The sequence below is a fragment of the Aythya ferina genome, assembly GCF_964211825.1.
Source record: "Aythya ferina genome assembly, chromosome: 5".
In the NCBI taxonomy this organism is placed as follows: Eukaryota; Metazoa; Chordata; class Aves; order Anseriformes; family Anatidae; genus Aythya; species Aythya ferina.
This window is the reverse complement of record NC_140301.1, coordinates 43390739-43408932: the sequence shown is the minus strand read 5'-3', so window position 1 is coordinate 43408932 and position 18194 is coordinate 43390739. Positions and strand designations below refer to the sequence as shown.

The window sequence follows — 18194 nt, the reverse complement described above, 5'->3', positions numbered from 1 at the left end:
CTGCCAAAAGTGCTCCTAACAAAGGGCAACAAGAAAACATAATTCAAATGAGGGACATCTGTTCTCTAATGTTTGCAGATAATGACTGGATCAAGTGTCCGCATAAAGGATAATTATTTTCTGCAGATGGTTTGATCTGGTGTTTTAAACATTGTAAAAAATCTTTGTCCCAAAACCTCCATGAAGTATGTGGGGTTTTGCTAGCGTCAGACCTCTTTCCTGCTCTCTGGTACATTCTGTATGTGCAAGGGTAGATAAAAGTATAAAGGCTTAAAAAGTGTAGAGCTCAGTGATATGGTTTAGTGGAGGACTTGTTAGTGTTAGGTCAGAGGTTGGACTCGATGATCTTGAGGTCTCTTCCAGACTAGAAATTCTGTGATTCTGTGCTTCAGCTTGAACACACACAACATGCATTTTTAAGTTCTGGTCTTCCTTTTTTTTTTTTTTTATATTACATTAGTGGATACCCAAATAATTCTCAGCGTGAAGTTTTATTATAGGAGAGTGGCGAAATAAAACACTTGTGTGCCGTGAAAAGGGATCCGACCACATATTTCACTACTGCTGCTCCTCAAGCAGCCTGCAAAAGATGGTGCTTCCCTCAGAAACCTGGCGACCTCAGGCAAGAAGGAGCTCACAGGGAGCCCTAGGATGTACCCATCAACCACCCACAGTGCAGATTTTTGGGAACAGGCGACCAAATTGCGCGATCTCCCCCAGCAGACCCGCCCAGAGGGGGCACATGGCTACGGGGGGGTGGCGGGACTACATTTCCCAGCGTGCCCCCGGGGGCAACAAATGGAGGAGGGGGGCGCTTCCGGGTTGGCGGCTGCGGGGCGGTGCCAGCGCCGTGTGTTTACTTCCGGCCGCCCCGGTGCGCGAGTGGCGGCGCGGAGGGGACGCGGCCGCCGCGGGACGGGGACGGAGCCGCGGCGCGGCCGGGAGCCAGCAGCCAGCAGCGGGGCGGCCCCGAGCGGCCCCGAGCCGCCGCCAGGCCCCGCGGGGACCTCATGAGCCGGCGCTGAGGGGGAGGCGGCGGCCCAGGGGAGCCTCCCGGGGCGGCGGGACCCAGCCATGGACTGGCTGATGGGGTGAGTGGGGCGGGGGCGAGGCGCAGGGCGGCGGGGGCGGCCCCTCCTTTTTGGGGTGCAGCCCTCTGGGTGTTTTTTTTTTGGTGGGGGGAGAGGGGGCGCTCCCTTTGGGCACCCCCTTTTGGGACCCTCTTTGGGGAAGCCCGCTTTTGGGACACCCCCTACTTGGGACCGCTTTCTGGGGGCACCCCATTTGGGAACCCCTTTGGAGACCCTCCCCCTTTTGGGGCTCCCCCCCAGTTGGGACCCCTTGGGGGACACCCCCCTTCGGGGCACCCCCCCATATGGGACCCCCTTCTGGGGCACCCTCCTTCGGTGCTCCCCCCTTACGGGACCCCCTTTTGGGGCTCCCCCATTTGGGGTCCCCCTTTGGGGTCACCCTCACCCCGCACCTGGCAGGGCGGCTGCCTAACGGGCTGCGGGCAGCGCTGCCGGCCGGGGCTGCCTCCTGGAGCACGGGGTAGCCCCGCAGAGCTGGAGGGGAGGAGGAGGAGGTGTGGAGGAGACCTCGCCTCGTCTCAAGCGGTTGCTGGCTGAAAAAGTGACTTTCCATCCCTTTTTTTGGGGGGCAGGAAGGCCAGACGTTGTGGGTCTCCCCGCTTCCTCCCGGTTCGGCGGCTGCCGCAGCGTTAGGGTGTTTTCAAGCTCGAGGCTTGCCAAGGTTTAAGTGGCTTTCTGTGGGGAGGAAGAGGAGACCTCAGCAGAGATTAAAGCCAACTCAGAGCCACGCCAGGGGGCTCGGATGGCCTGGGATTAATGGTGCTAATTGCTTAGAGACAGGAGGTAGAAAGCACTTTGCTGCCAGTTTTGGGATTGAAAGCCTCAGTCCGGGAGAGGGTGGTGCAGCTGATGGGTGACCTGATGCGCGGTCGGTGTGTGAGGGAGGACAAACTTGGTTGCTGCTTCCATGAGCAGTGCTGGTGACCTGTGCTCGGGTGAACTGTGAATAATTCCGCTCCGAAATCGCCTGAGCAGCAAGTTTATGCTTCAGCAAAACTAGGATTTTGCTGCCCTTCGTTCTTCATGGCAGTTTGATCCTGTGCCCGAAAGTGATCTTTATCGCCTAGGTTGTGTGATGTGCCTGCAATATGAGGTAAAAACCTGTTTTGTCACAGTCACTAGGCCTGGTGTGTTAGGAGGATGGTGTGTGTTGCCTCTTGCCTGCAGCTGAACACCAGTGAAAGTACGGCACTTGCTAATTACCTCCCAGTGAGATGTGACCGGCTCTCGAGGCTTCACTGGAAGTACGTTCCCCCAGTTTAACGGGGTGAGTGCCCGCTGTCAGCAGGGCAGGTGTTGATGGCAGGGCTGTCCTCCAGCCCGCAGAGCAGCAGAAATGCAGCTTGTGATTGGCTCAGCGTGCCCTAAACCAGAGTGCTTGTGTCATGGCCCTCTGCCCTACGCTGTTTTTTACATGGTCTTAGTGAAAACACACGTGTAAACAACGAGCTTGTTTTATATTTTTGATAACTACCACACAGTACAGGTAGTCTGTTTAATTTACTTTGTAAAAGGAAAAGCTGAGGTGCCAAAGGTCCGCTGCAGTTACGGAGAAGCTGGATGCGGCGCTGGTGCAAGACGTTGGGTGGCTCAAACCACCTCGTCTGTGTGCTCGGTGTCAATGACATTGGAAAGCAGAAAAGAATCAAACCTGAGATGAGCCACACCGTCAATAAAAGATCTGTTTCCTTCTGAGAAATACTGTGAGCTTCTTGAAGCTGCTGTGAAAAAATTGGCATTCATGCTGTTGTTTTTTTACCCGGAGTGGGTGGATCTGTCCACGTGTGGAAAAAGGCTTGCCTGTTTTCCCCATTGTAATGGGAATGGATCCTGAGTCACTTGTACGTTACACGCTTGTTCTCAGCTATTTCCTGGTATGTTTCTTGCCTGAGCAAAGCAAGTGCAGTGCTTGAGGTTTTCTCCTTTAAATCTGAGACGTATTTGTGGGGATTTTTTGGGGAGGGACACGGCAGGAAGGCAAAGCCTCGATATTTTGAAGGGGAGAGGGGAGGGAGGCCTGACAGAGCTTTTCTTTCCCTGCCCAAATTAGTGCTGCTGGTAGCACGTGTGTCTAAATGCAAACATCCTTTTGTTGTTTGTGGAGAAAAACTGAGGGCATTCCTCTGTCCCAGCTGAAGCTTGGGTCGTGTTGCTTGCTCAGCCTTCCTTCAGCAAAAACTTCAGCACTTCCCGGCCCCTGCGTGGGAAGGGAAGGGCTGCAGAAAAACCTGCAGGGACGGCAAGAAAACAGGTTGCTCCCAGGAACCTCTCAGCCTGTGGCCATTTCTTGCTGCTCCTCCGGAGAGCAAATTGCATTGGTCTGCTCCTTGGACTTGTCACTCTCTCCTGGATGAGTTTTGTCGCTGACGAAGTGCCTTGATCTGTATTGTTTTGCACTGCTCTGGTAACGTGCTGCTTTGTGATTACAGCTTCATGGGTGCTTGCTCACAGGAACCCTCCTCGAATGCCTCACGTTATCAGCTGGGCTTTCCTAGCATTCAGTATGAGAAACACCCTCTGTATTTTAACTTCATATCACTGAGAGGTTAACCTCCAAGTGCAAGTGTGTTAAATTAGGCGACAGTAACAGTTGCTTCTGTTCTAGATCTCTACCCTTCAAGCTCCTGTCGCATTTATCCTATAGAAGACTTAGAGTGCGATCTGCTTTAGTCCTTGCTGGTCCTCCCCTTTGCTTGTGCCCTCCTGGGGAGGGGGAAGGGTAAGTCCTAATCATACCGCTAAGGGCAGCAGCCCAAGTGTCTCTGATCGCCTCCGAGTGCTTAATACACAAAAACAGAAGCTGGAGCTTAGGAACAATGGTGAATTTCTTGGGGATTAACAAACAGCTATAGGCTTACGTGGTCACACAGCAAAACTTCTCTGGGTGCTGCCTTCTGCTTGTCCAAGTGCTTCAAAATCCAGTCAAGTTGTAGGGAAGGAAGCTGAACAAACAGAGCCATTGGCATGTCACAGGATGTCCTCAGCTTAGCATCAAAATAAACCTCAAGTCTTCTCCGTGGCTGGTGTCTTTTACCCTTCTCCTGAGCATGGCCTTAATACTGCTACTGAGGGAAGCCCACGGTCTTTTCAGTGCATTCTCAATTGAAAAATAAAAAGATTCCCTTTTTGTTTTTCTACTTTTTTCTACTAATATAAAAATATTAGAAATATTTTTCTAATGCAATTTAGCCTGGAAATCACTGTTGCTTAGTTGTTTTGCTCAGCAGCATCTGACAGGTCTGCCTTAGGCTTTGAGATTCCAAACTCTGTGTTGCAAATAGCATTGATCTGCTCTTGAAGTTCACTGGAGCAACAAAGACAGGCATTGTTCCTTCAGTTATGAAACTGAAATCTCATAATATGGCTTTTCCTTTGTAATTGTTAATTTTAAAGTATATTAGTGGTAGTAATAAACCTGATGTGGCCTGTTAATCTTCAACTGTGATGTCTGATGCTATAACATGCTTTTCCTAATCAAAGGATTATATACTGCAGCCTTTTTTTTTTTTTTTTGGTGAACTTTTATAAAAAGGGAGAGAGACAAAGTATTCTACTAACAATTGCCTGTTAAACATGAGACATTTTGGGGTTACATCTGTACCATCTGTACTATAACTGCAACCATGAGGACTGTAAGAGGTCGATGTAGTTGTGATGGCAAAAGACTTCAATAGATGCATCTCATACTGCAGAAGAAGTTCTTTTCCAGTTCAGGCTACTGGAAAAGCCTTCAGCATTAAGACTAGCCCTATGGAAAGGGACTGTTGGTGAAGGAAGCGTGGAGGGGAGAACAACCTTGCATTTTTTGCTTTGGAAGCCAGCTTCTGTTTCAAAAAGCTGACGGCATTCCTTCTCAATCCTTGCCTGACCGCCTCTGAGCACAAGGAAACCTGTGCGTCCTCAGGAAGCGAAATGTTGCTTCCCAACTCTTCAGTGAAGGTTATTTTATGTTGTTGGTAGATCGTCAATCCATCTGCATCAGAGGACTGTGTTATTCCGGGATCGGAGTTAGATGTCTTGTACTCACAGGCTGCAGTGTCCAGCGCTTTCACAGGTGGTGCTGGTACCAGTAAATGCCACCCTCATCCACGTGGCTTGGTTTCGCTGTGGTACTCAGGACTTCCTGAGGTAGCTGCAGCACCTAGCAGCTTGTTTAAAAATAGCTGAACTTCTATTGTATAACAACTATTTTAACAATAAAACTTTTTCTTTTGGACAGCAGGCTGTCCAGCTCTGGGGGAAGGAGACTTGAGACACTAAGAAAATAAATTGTGGGAGCACACTAACTTTATTTCAGTGCATTATCTCTCTGCCTTTCTGTGCTTTATGGTGACTTGACAAAGACCCACAGCTCCTTCTCCCTTACTTAGTGGGGAGTGGAGTCAAAGGGAAGGGGCTGTCTGCAACGGGGATTCGCCCTGTCTTTGGTTTTTAAGCTGTAGCCCTTGCCACCCATGCTGTAAGCTACCCATACTGTTGTACCATTCACTGCTCAGTTATCTCTTCCTCCATATGTTGTCCTGGTGACTTGGAAAGGAGGGCTTAAAAATGATTGAGGGCTATCTTTTTCTCATGTCCCGGCCAAACTGCTCCCATATCTTCAGCTTTGAGCACAGTAAGAAAAGCAGTGGCCTAGGAAGATCAGAAAAATGCAGATGAAAGAAGATAGAAGCAAACTCCTGGTGGGAATATTTGTGCCTGAAGACAGCACAGGCATCTCCACGCTGCTCAGGTGCTCTGTCCAGTGAATGGATGCAGCTGTTCACTGAAAAATGTCAAATCCAATATGGTAACAGCCTTGACACTTGCAAATTTATGTTGTCACGTCAGTCAATCCACTGCAAACGCTGCAGATGTGCTACCTAGTATAGTCTTCGTCTCACCAGGACAGGTAACTGGGAAGTGTGTTGTGCAGAGACTGCACCGTAGCTATGCAAATTGAATCTTTTAGAGTATGTGCTGTGCTAAAGATTTCTAACAACACAGGAGAACTTCCATAGGTCTGCACATTGGCAGATTCTTCTCTTACAGAAGGCCCGTGCCATTGCATTTATTTCATCTAGGTGTAATTGTCAGGTCCCTAAAATAAAACTAGCAGATTTTCCACTCTTTTTTTAGATACAGGATTTTGCAGCATTATCCCAACAACAATTTTGAAGGATAGAAGAAAAACAACATGAACACTGCTGTTTTGCTGTCTTCCATACTGCTTTTATGGCAGTGTCTTTAAGAAACTTCCTCATAAGGCCTTAGGACGCTGTCCGGTTCAAAACACGTGCTGGTGAAATATGAGTGATATTGTTATGCAGAGATGTCCTAGCACAGAGCTGAAACAGCTGAGGACTAGAGGAGAAAATACACACTAGTGTTGTAGTTCTGAGACATAAAAAAAAAATCCCATATGCTAATTTACAGCTGTTAGGCTAAATCTTTGTTGTTTTTGAACGGGATGTATTAATTGTAAGGAATGAATCTTGTAGTGGGAGCAGTGAGGAATTATTAGGCTGTTTGCTTAGCTGCCAGCTAGTAATGCAGTTGAAGCAAGAAGAGTGCTGCTGTCTGCGCCTGGCAGACCTTTATACACCAAGGTAGCTGATCACTTTCATTCTAGGTACTGCTTGAAACTTCCTAATTATAGCAAATGTTGCTATAAAAAGGAAGAATGCTGGAAGTTCTTCAGCTGCTGCAACCACAAGGAATGCTTCCCGCTTCGGTCCTCTCCAGTACGAAAGTCTCCTGCCTTTATAAGGCAGTCTTTTCCCCTAGGAACTGCTGCAGCCTCCCACCTAGCCCAGCTGCACCCTGTAAAGCCATTCTGCTGTTCCACTGACCTCACGACAGGTGTTTCCCCTGCTTTGCATGCCCTGCAAATTCCTGGCTTTGTGGGCTGTTTTCCCTGCTTTGAAAGAGCTGAAAGTAGCTCGGAACCAGTAAAACAGACACATCCAGTCCCATTGGGCAGGAAATGTTCACATGTTCCTTATTTACTCCTATTTATAGGTGTAACCTCGTTACCTGTGGGATTCCAGGTTGTTTTCCCTAGATAAGTCAGGTCTGTCTGTGAGCAGCTCCTGCTCAGCTTGCTGTTTGCCAACGAGACTTCAATATTATTTCATGCACTCTTATCGGCCGTGAGCCATACGTCTGCTAAGCCAGTAGTTACCTGTCACAACAACCAGCATAACATAGTCCACAGGTAAAAGAGTTCCTCTGTTAAATATTAACCTGTCAGATTCATACAGTGTATGTATAGCAGTGGAAAGGTGCTGTTTGTTTGATATCCCTGGAGACTCGTGTTCTGCAGTTGTGGAAGAGGCATCAGTACTGGCCAAGAGCCACTAAAACCACTCACATCTGTTGCACCATTATGGGTCTCTGGTTCTGAAAGGGCACTGGTGTATTACCAAGAGCGTTGCTTTCCTGCCATGGTTATCTTTTGGTATTTGTTTTACGCTGCAGAGCCCTATTTGTGGAAGTGTCCTAGCATAATTAATTATTGAAATCTTGCATTTGTTGGAGAAAATGCCAAAGAAATCCTGCATTTTGGAACCTGTATTACTTTAGCAAACCACAGAGCTTGCATCACTTAAGCAGTTACTTGCCTTTGGTTAGTACAATGCACATAAAGCCTGGTTTGATTTTGTGAGCATCCTTTTTCCAGCAAGGGTTTTATTTAGGGGGAAGAAAAATAAATCAGTCTCAAGGTTCCTGAAGTAAAATGAACAATTGATTTCCTTGGAAAAAGAGTTGAGTGTTCACAAAGGGTAGCAGTACTTCCTCGTATATATCTGCATGATACCTTCTCTGATTTTATGCTGGCATCATTATTCATGAAGGCTGGTAGGGTAAGATGCTCATTTAGCTGAAAACTAATCTGTGTTTTGTTTTTTTCCTCTCCAGGTTAGTTTTCAGCTAAATGAGTTCCTGTAGCCTGTTTGTGTATCCATGTGAGTAACGTTAATGGCACTAGGGAGCTGGTGGGAGCACAAGCCTTTGGGAAGAAGAGGGACACTCTTTTGGTGGCAGCAAGGCTTTAAATTAATGGAATGTAATCATGAAGCAATGTGATTATTAGTGGTAATTACTCTAAATAAGTAGTGATTTTCTGATGTATCCTTCTGCTTGAACTGTATGGAGGAACTGCAGAACATGTGAAAACGAGATGCTCTGCCTAGGCTGGTGCCTTGGAGGAGGCACGGAGCTCAAAGCTCCATCAGAGTGTCAGTCCTACTTCGGCACATTCACTTTATGGCTAAATTATAAATAGCTATCCAGTTCACTGTCTTTATAACTCAGCATTTATTATCTACTCCTCAGGTGGAAGAACCCCAATTTGAAGGGCGCTGGCTCTCCCACGGGGCGAAGGTAGTGGAAGTTTGGGTGCCGGGCTGAATCCAGCAGTCTGCTTCAAGGCAATTTCAGGAAGCCTGGTTCTCACACGCAGGCCCATGTAGCTTTGCCATATTTCTCTGGCAGCTTCCATCTGTTACATCTACTGGATGTGGGCCCGCAGCAAGCATACTTGAAAGAGTAATAATAAGGGGCTGCAGTTTTTAGATAGCTGTGTATACAAGTTTGAACTCGGTCTTGTCAGATCTGCATATTCTGCAGTCACTGCTGACCTATTAAAGAGCTTTAATGCGGGTCTCTGCTCGTGGAATGCTGTTGAAGGAATCTCGTGCATCGCTTTTAACCCATGTTCTGCCTTCTAAAAACAGGGATGAGGCTGCAAAATCTGCTTACTGGGTTCAGTTGCGAAATGCCTGCCTGTGTGGTTTTTCCACTGATCTTACTCTGCAATAAAAATGAAATTTCACCTGTCTCCTTCAACGTAGGAAACTTTATAATGAATTATTTGTTTTTGCAACCACGTTGTTGATAGCATTACTGAAGGCTGTTAGATCAATGGGGCTACTTAAGGAAGAGCTGTTGTTTCATCGCTGGCTGCTTCAGAAAGTTGCACTCTAGGAGCTTTCCTGCTCCTGAGGCTACGTGCGATAATTTAAAATAATTTTGGAGTTAGAATGATGAGCGTAACTGTAAATGGCTGAACAGCAGTGCTATTATTTTAGCATTTGCAGGAAAAAAATGGAAGTTCTGTCTGAAATCACTTTTTTATTCTGTCAACCAAGAGAAACCAGTCAGGGTGTGAGTTCTTCATCCAATTCACAAAACTGTTTGTGACTGTGGAAAAAGAGGGACTACGTGAGCATTGGGCACACTGAAAAATATGAAATGTATAAATTCTGATGGCTATAATTTGTCAAGGACCTGAAGAATGTCAGCCATTCAGCTGGAATCAAGACAGGGATGAGTCTCATAGATCAAATTCTTCCTCTGAACACCGAGTACATCCATTAAGCTAAAAGGCAAGCATGCAGAAGAGTGTGTTTTTAACAACTGTCCTACGGCTTTGGGGGTAGGGCAGAGGGAGCCAGGCGCCTGAGCTCAAGCTCTTTAGGAGTTCTGCTGCATATTTCCACTGTGCAGGTTAGAAAGGTGTGTGCTGAGCATTGCTGGCTTTGGTGGATCGCTGCTGTTCCTTCTCTGTGCTGAGATGTGTAGATGGCTGGCACTTTCACTTGGGAAGCTTCCTGGTTATTTATACATAAAGCACAGATTGTGTGGGAAGCGGGCTGAGTGGAGGCAGACTTGAGATTGATTTTAAGGTTTTGTGTGCCTTTTTTTTTTTTTTTTTTGAACTCCATAATTTCACCATTTTAATCCTCCAGTATAGAATTCCTTTCCTGTGGTGCTTCCTAAACCAGCAGGGAGTTGTTCAGGAGAGACTTTGTTTCGCAGAGTGTATCTTAGCAGGCTATATAAAACTGGAGAGAGTTGGTTTTTTTGCAACAAGGTGTTTTGTGTCTGCTTTCCGGATGAGACTACTTGGGCTCAGGTTGCAGGGTTGACTCCACGGTTTCAAGTTTGTGTCAGGTATGATAAATAAGCAGCTCTCTTTCCAGTCAATCTTGTCTCTGATGATATGCAGGTGTTGCTGGGACCCTGGGCTGTAGCCTTCATGACTGCTGTGGCTTACAGAGTACTAGCGTGAGACTGCTTCCCATGGTTTATAAGAGGAACAAGCCCGTATCGAGGGTTAGGAACTTCTGTTAGACCAGCAGATGTCCTGGGGGAAGGAAGAAGTAGCACCGGGGTATGCTTGTATTGCTTCTTTATGTAAATAGACTGTCTTGAGCAAAACCAGGTTAATGCTAAGCTCTGTGTTGGCTGGGGAAGCCTTGCCTGCTGATGTAGCAAGGACTGGTATCCTTTTTTTTAAAGGAGCTGACCAGTGTCCAGTCAGAAAGCCGCAGGTGGGCTCTGCCCTTGCCACTGCTAAGGTCATGTAAATCTCTTCTAGGATAGCAACGAGATTAGAAATGGGAGTATTTGCACATTCTGGTTTGTTATCTAGAATCCTCAGATATGCCTTATCCCTCACATGTCTTAGTTTTTGTTCTGCGAGCCACCCTTTCTTGGTTTATTCGTAATCTCTGGCTGGGGTGCGTGTGCTAACCTGCAGCCCTGGCACACTTACTGCTCTCGCTGCGTCTCCTTTTTGTTTGGCAAGGCGGTGACGTTTTCTCAAACCGGCATCGAGCTGATCTTGAAGGCTTGAAAGAAGTCTGGCTGGTAAAAGATGAAAAGAAGCAGCAAAAATGATAGGAAAGCCTAATTACACTCGCTGGATTGTGCCCAATTGTAGGCTTAATCTTGCAAGGCGGAGGGTTTGTTGGGTGCCCCCATGCTGCTGGCTTTTCAGGCATGAAGTGTTGTTTCTTTCTGCAGTGTTCCTCATGGATGGGCATGTGGCAGTAGTTCTTAATCTGCTCCTCTCTCCTTTGGTTATCATGATGCTGTTGATTTTGAGCAATTTTTGAAGGCCTCCCTGACACTTCAGTTATTTCTGATATATTCATTGATGTTTCTCTGTAGGTATACGATAGATAGGCTTTTATTGCATGGTCTGGCAGAGCACAGGCTTTTGCTTAGGTTCGTGGGTGCTGTTCAGAATGCTGCCTCGGGTTTGTGTTCTGATAGCCCTGGAGTGGCTGCACTGTGGGTTTCAATCCTGCCCCACCCTGCTGAGTGTGGCACGAGTCGCTTGAGCCTGTTGAGGCTTGAGCGGGTGCTGTGAGCTGCGAGGGAGACTCCTCCTTGAAAGGGGAGATGCTCTGTTAGAGCCTGTAACGCTCTGCTAGGTATTTGGCTTCAAGCTTACAGGCAGTGTGGTTGGCTTACTTCTTAGAAGGGTGGCCTTCTGGTTTTCGCATTGCTCTGTAAGGGTATTCTTGTTGTTAAAGTGTTTGTTTCAGGCAGGATGTGCCTAGTCATCCACTGAAATGCACCCAGCTGTTGCTGTATGAGGTATGACCTTCCAGGTGGGCACAATATTATTCACATGTGCACAGACTTGCTTTTTCTCCTCGTTGTTAAGAGAATCAAGGCTCTTGTTTAAATCAAGTTCATCTTGGCTTCAGGTGGAGTGAAAGCTTATTAGGTTGGCTGGTTAGGAATACTTGAAATTAATTAATCATCTTGTTAAGGGAGGCTTATTTCTGCAGTTCTTGAAACACAGGCAGTAAAACCACTGCCTTGCAGGATGAAGTCACTTGCTGGTTTGCTTTTTCAGCAGAAATGTGAGTAGTCTTTTTTTAAGTAAATGGAATAAGAAACATTCTTTTTTAGATGTGTTAAATTCCTATTTTCATACATTGTGTTCTGGAAAATGGTCTCTTATTTTCCAGTTGACAAAAATGCCTTGGGAAGGAAACATCTTTATAACAAAACCAGCCTCAATGCAACACGTTGGTTCTACTTGTTAAGGGTGTGGTGGCTATCCTGAGTGTTTCTGAGCCAAGTCAGAAAAGTCAAATAAAAGGATGTTAAATATTTCTTTGGGCATAGCAAATTAAGCTAGCATGGAGGTTGCTTAACTTTTGAATTACAACTTCCGTGAAGGTTTTAATGTGTTTTAACAGCTACAATTCAAATTCATTCTTTCAACTTAAATTGACTTTCTGCATAGAAGAGCATTTGTACAACCAGAAACAGTAAAAAGGAAGCAAAGCTGAGAGTGCATGAGGGATATCACCAGAGTAATGGTTCGTGGTGTGAAGAACAACAGCACTTGCTTTTAGAGCAAATATGTAGTATTTGAGTAAAGAGGAAGCAAATACGGGAAGAAAAGTGCTTGTGTGTATTAGGCTTTGCTAGCATGCACATCATCACTTCTTAGATGGATATAATAAAGGAACAGTAATGATTTTTTTATTATCACAAAGACCTTGATAGTTTTGTAGAAATGCTGTGTCCAGTAGCGTTGTACAGAATCATTACCTGTAATTGAGCTGTAGCACAGGACTTGGATCCTGGGAATTCATGCATGCCTGGATCGCTGACCTAAGGAGCAATGTATCGTTCCTCCAGGTAATGTCTGTGTCCAGATTTGTCACAGGTGCCCATTTTAGAATCAATGCTTGCAGCATGCTACCTGAGTTTCACAGAGTGCTGTCTGCATTGGTGTCTGGTGTGGCTCCTCAGTTGCCCGTGGCGGTGAACTTTATTACCTTCCTTTTAATCCCAATGCCAATAGCTCCTGTCCCATGGTTTGTATATAATGCGTTTGTCTAATCATGGGCTTAGCGTGCTTTTATTTTAACATGTGGATATGGTTTCAGCCTGTCGCTTTACAGACAAAGGTTCTAGTCCTAGCTGTGCCAAAAATCAATATATGTAATTTGATGGTATCACAAGTCAGGCTGAGAGAGATTGCTGATCAGTCTCAAGAGCTAAGGAAGATGGAGAAACACAGGTGTCTTGTAAATGAGAGGTTTGAACCTGAGGGCACCCAGCCACCAAGTCAGTCTACGTGCCCCTTGTGGACTGCATAATATGTGAGAGGGGAATACAACTTTTTTTTTTTTTTCCCCCTGGAGGGCTTGATTTGATAGTGTGATGGAAAAGTAAATGTGATTGAGCTGAAGTGTGCAACCTTGTGCTGAATTGTATTCTTCCATTTTCTGCTCCACACTTGCCCTTGTTGTTATGTTGATCATAGAATTGTAGAATGGTTTGGGTTGGAAGGGACCTTACAGCCCATCTGATTTCAGCCTAGGCTTCCCCCAGCCCTATCCAGCCTGGCCTTGGGACACCCACAGCTTCCCTGGGCAATCTGTGCCAGGGCCTCACCACCCTCTGAGTGAAGAACTTCCTCCTAACATCCAATCTAAATCAGATCAAGTACTCTAGAAATCAAGCTATGTGTCTGTTAAATGGGCTATGGAATAGTACGTGAGGCTTGAGGGAGGTCAGAGGCTCTTGTAGTGGAGGAACCAGGCTGCATGTGCAACCCAAACCACCTGCAGCTTTCTGCTCCTAGCAGAGGGAAATGTGAAGGTGCAATTCTTTTTCCTTAATCCTCTTAATCCTTAATTCTGCTATCCACTATTCTAAATACTGTACTTTTAAAAAATAGTGCATGCAATGTTACTAGCTAGGTGGGTGGGGTAGTTAACTTTGTCTGCTTGGTTGCTGAACAAACAAAGCAGATTCTGTATTAGCTAATACAAGAGGGATAATGTATTTTTGCTTCGGTGTTGGATGCAGGCTAGTGCATTGTTGCAAAAGGACGTTGCCAAGATAAAGTTTCTGAGAGTCTGAGGCTGACTGTCGCCTTGTTCTTTGGCTAGCATATGCCCAAGTATATACACTTCTTATATAAAAAAAAAAAAAAAAAAAAAAGGTGGGAACAAGCAATCCAAGCTGTATCCGTGTTTCCACTGAAATAATAATGTGGCTGCTTACGGGAACTATCCCCTGGCTCGTTTCTCTACAATCCCTGGAGACTAGCAAAATGGGTGGAGCGCACAGGACACAGCAAAAATATTGTAAGATAAACCTGACCAAAAAGAAGCTTAATCTCCAAGAAAGACAATGGTTATCATAGAGTCACAGGCTACTCATTAACTGGGGGTTGCTAAAACAAATATTATTCTAAGGTGACAGCCAGCCACAGACTTGAAGCTGTTACTTTCCTTTTTAATCTCATTTTGGATTTGTTTCTCTGCACCATGATCTTGGAGTCTAGGAGAAGAATGACTGTGTGAGTATCACAGCAGGCACTGTCTCAGACCTCCAAAGAAAGAATGAATTCTCCAATATGCTCTGGTTACAAAATCAAATCCAGAAGAACTTCAGTTTAACTAGGTTCCAAATAAATACTTGTTCTGCTTCATCATGTGGAAAAGCAAGTTCAAAAATGGGGGGAGCATCAAGGCAGAAGTGACTTTACAAGGCAATTGACTTGGCAGCATACTTGTACAATAAAGACCAATTTTGATGTCTTGCATAACAATAGAAGGTCGGAATACTAATGCTAAGAGGAATTCTTGTGTACAGCGCCTTGTTATGCTGTGGGATTTAAATTATGAGATTGAGGTAAGTAGTACAGCTCTGTGAAGATTAACGACGTTAGCAAGGGTATCAGGAGTTGTACGAGCTAGGACAATGCTGGTTTTTAGTCCATGCATCAAAGCTGAGCAGTCAAGAGCTGGGAAGAAATTTCTCTTGGGATATGGTGTTGGGCAATTAGCTTTGTTTTTGAGAGATTTATAGACTCTTCTGAATCACTCCAGTGTTGGCCGTTGTCAGAAATGGAATATTGGGCTTGTGAGGCTGTTGTTTTGCATTATGTATGGTGCTGTGATGCAGAGGTGGATAACCAGAACGTATTGACACAATCGCATGGTAAAGATTAATCTGTTCTTCTGTTTGCAAACACCTCCCTTCAGCTTCAACGGAAGGTTGAAATGCTTCATAAAAACCTGATCATTACAAAGGGACAAAAAATACAACTTCCTTTTAAGATAACTTCCCTAACACTCAGTTCTAATACCTGTTCCTTCTAGAGAAATACTAAATATGTTAATTGGTGATTTGATTTTAAGTTTGAAAAACTGCAGGAGGTACAAGTGGAATGCTTTTGCTCCTCCTTTTTCAGTCTTTTTTAGTTTGCATTTGTACTTCCATGCTACCTCTTGCAGAAAGATGAAGAAATTGATCTCTTTTTAGTGAATACTCTTTGGGCTAAAGTGAAGGTTGTCCAATTTATTTTTCATGAAGTCAAACATCTCTTCAGCTTGTTTCATCCTTGCGTTTATTTAGAGGCCCTGGCTTGCAGCATCTGGTTCCTAAGGATGCTGAAGTCGCACTCTTTCTGGTACTTACTGTTCCCTATTATTGAAATGTCACCTTTGGGACCTTGGCTGTCATTAGACATATGTTAATTGTTGTACTGACATACAATGATATTGATAATGCAGTGATAATGAGGGAAAAAGATAAAATTGGTTCTTGGGAAAAGATGTGAAATTCTACAGAATGAGAAGCATCCCAGGATGCTAACATTGAATCGCTGTGGTGCTCTCCCTTTATTACTAGCTTTTTGGAGGTGAAAACACACCAGCTTTTTTCCTCCTGCCAGAGAAAGAAGCAAGAATTAAGGCAGAGTCTGTTTTTAACATTGGCAAGAATAGAATGTAAACACAGAAACAAGACCACTTAGTTTTATATATATACACACATATATATATATGAGCTACATTATCGATCTGCTGTGTTTTTTCTAATCTGTAGCTGCATGGTTTTTTATTATAGCTCTTTCTGAAAAGCACGGCTGCTTGAATTGGGGTTGTGTTTTCAGAGATGCCAGATGGTACATTGACCTTCGTCTTCCCCACTTGAATCTGTAGTGCTTCCTGAACAGTTGAAATACTTAAAGCTTGTATGCTCCTCTTGGGTATTCTGAGCTGAAGCTTCCCAAGCTTTAATAAACTTCTGTCAGAATTTGAAGGGTTGAATTCAGTCTACGGTAATTTTCTGTGATTTTTTTTTTTTCTTTAAGATTTCAATATAACATCAGTGTTGAAGCAGGGTTTCTAATTTTAATCCTTCAGGAGGAATTACTTTAGCATCTGGAAACATGGAACAAAAAGGTCGCAGATTGAAGGTGCTTTTCCTAAATATAATTGCCACTTAAAATTCACTTTTAAACAATAAAGTGAATTTTCTCTCCCACAGAAGAGGAGGATCCATGGTAGAAAAGAATCATAATTGCTGATTTTTTGTCTTATTAGGTGCATGTTTTACTTTTTTTTGTGTATGTGCAAGAGAAATGTAAGCATGTGATCTAAGTATACCTTGTGTTTTAAAAGCTTTATGGCTAGTAACATGCTGGTTTAGTAATTCCAGCTTTATTTTATTTATGTGGCATTAATTCAGGAGAAAAGTCTTGTTTGGGAGACATAAATAGAGATGAAGAAAATACGATTCTGCTGGGTACTGCAAAGAGTGATTGATAACAAAGCCGGTTCAAACAGCTGATCAGCCTAATGTTACCTCTGATTTGTTGGTACCACGCGGAGGATAAATCAGGTTTGTTTAGTGGCTGGAAATGACCTTTTTGTGTTCCTTGGAACCGTTCTCACTCTAGGCTCTTGAAAAACCACTGCTCTTCCTGGGCTTCATCCTTTAGTTTTAAATCAAAATGTTGCAAAACCTTTGTGTACACATCAGTGTATGCATAGGTTTTAGGAGAATTTGCATCGGATTAGCTGACTGTTCAAAATGTAACTGCAAAGTATGACAGTGGCCAACACTCATCTTAAACTGCAGCTCTGTCTGGTGGGGTCCCCTATTCTTAAAAATACAGCAGACCTTGACTAGTTTAGGTATTATATTCTCCAAAATCTCCTGGAGAAGATTAAGCGCTTTATCTTGCAATTAGATTCTTCTAAAGAATGACCTCATCGTATGCCATGGGAGCAAATGAGGCTGTGGCAGCTCGTACGAGCCTTTATTATGAAAAGCTGCACGGCTTTTATAAGTGCTGCCTCGCCTTCATCCTTTTTCTTCTAGCAAGTTTAACTTCTACCAAAACAAGTCAATGAAGAAGTTGCTGATAAATTCTTTGGATAATTTGGAAAACAGTTTACGTATGGGAATGGAAGGAAAAAATAAAGTTGGAAATAGTGCCTGCTTCCTCAGATGCACTGTGGCAGCAACATGGTTGTAACCTCCACAACAGATTTCAGTGTGATACGTTCTGTTAAAAGAAAAATAAGATTATCTGGATTTTTAGCATAGCTATGTCAAAGAAGGGGATGTGATTTTCATTGGGGAGAACTATAGATTTCTACTGCTCCAGTTCCTTCCTCCAGTAAGCTTACTGAGGACAACACTTTTCTCTCTACACGTTGCAATATTTAAAAAGTATAGCTAATTTTTCCATGGGCTGTGAGCCTTCCTAAAAGCTGATGCTCTTAAAACAAAAAGTTGATATTTTATGTCGATCTGTGTTAAATTATAGTTGAGTGTTCTCAGTGTTTTAGGTGCTGCAATAATTAAATTTTTGTGGGTAAAGTTGGTATGATTGTGCATATGCCACAGTAGGCTCTGGTTCCTTCAGTTCTCATTACTCTACCTGTGAGGGAGATATTTTTACCCCGTGTCTGACAAGCGAATACAAATTTATTTTGTGTCATTGTCATAGCTTCTTTGTCAGAGCTTGATATTAGGAGAACAAAAGAAAGCTAGGGGACCCTAGTGAGAATGCTGGAGAGGGATTAGCAGAGCCTTGTAGCTATGGAGTTAAGCTGGGCTTCTGTTTTCACTGCCAATGACATCTTGATTTATGCATACTGGGGATGTTTTTAAACAGAGAAGTAATAGGAAACACGGCAGTCTGCTTCTAGCCCGTGTTTCCTGCGGGGCTTCTTGGCTTTGCCTTCCGGTTAGACAACAGCATCGGGAGCATACTGTTGTCATTCTCCCTCTTGCTGCTGGTTGTTTGGTTTGGTGCTTATGTAAAGCTCCAAGCTTGTGCCTGCTCTCCCCTTTCTCAAATCTTCCTTGAAGATGGAAGTTGGGAATGTCCATGCCAACACCTCGTGTGCATGTCCTGGTAGCAGTGGGTGGTGCTTGTTTTGCTTTTGCGCACCTGATGGTTGGAGGATGCTAAGGGTAGACCTGTGCATCTTCAGAAATGGCAAGAGAGGTTACCAACCAGCAAGATAATTCCATCTCAGCTGTGAATGTGTA

At 44.5% G+C, this 18194-nt stretch overlaps 1 protein-coding gene across 2 annotated transcripts in view; it reads left to right on the top strand.

Moving 5' to 3' along the window:
* Positions 1-893: 893 nt before the first annotated feature.
* MOB2 (MOB kinase activator 2) overlaps positions 894-18194 on the top strand; it is a 112637-nt gene continuing 95336 nt past the window's right edge. Inside the window, exon 1 of one of the 2 annotated variants that reach the window (XM_084520603.1) lies at positions 894-1091. In XM_084520603.1, coding sequence (XP_084376729.1) covers positions 1075-1091 — 17 coding nt within the window. In that variant the 5' untranslated portion in view covers positions 894-1074. Of the gene's footprint in view, positions 1092-11715; positions 11735-18194 lie in introns of those variants that run through there. The other variant, XM_084520604.1, reaches the window with a different exon arrangement.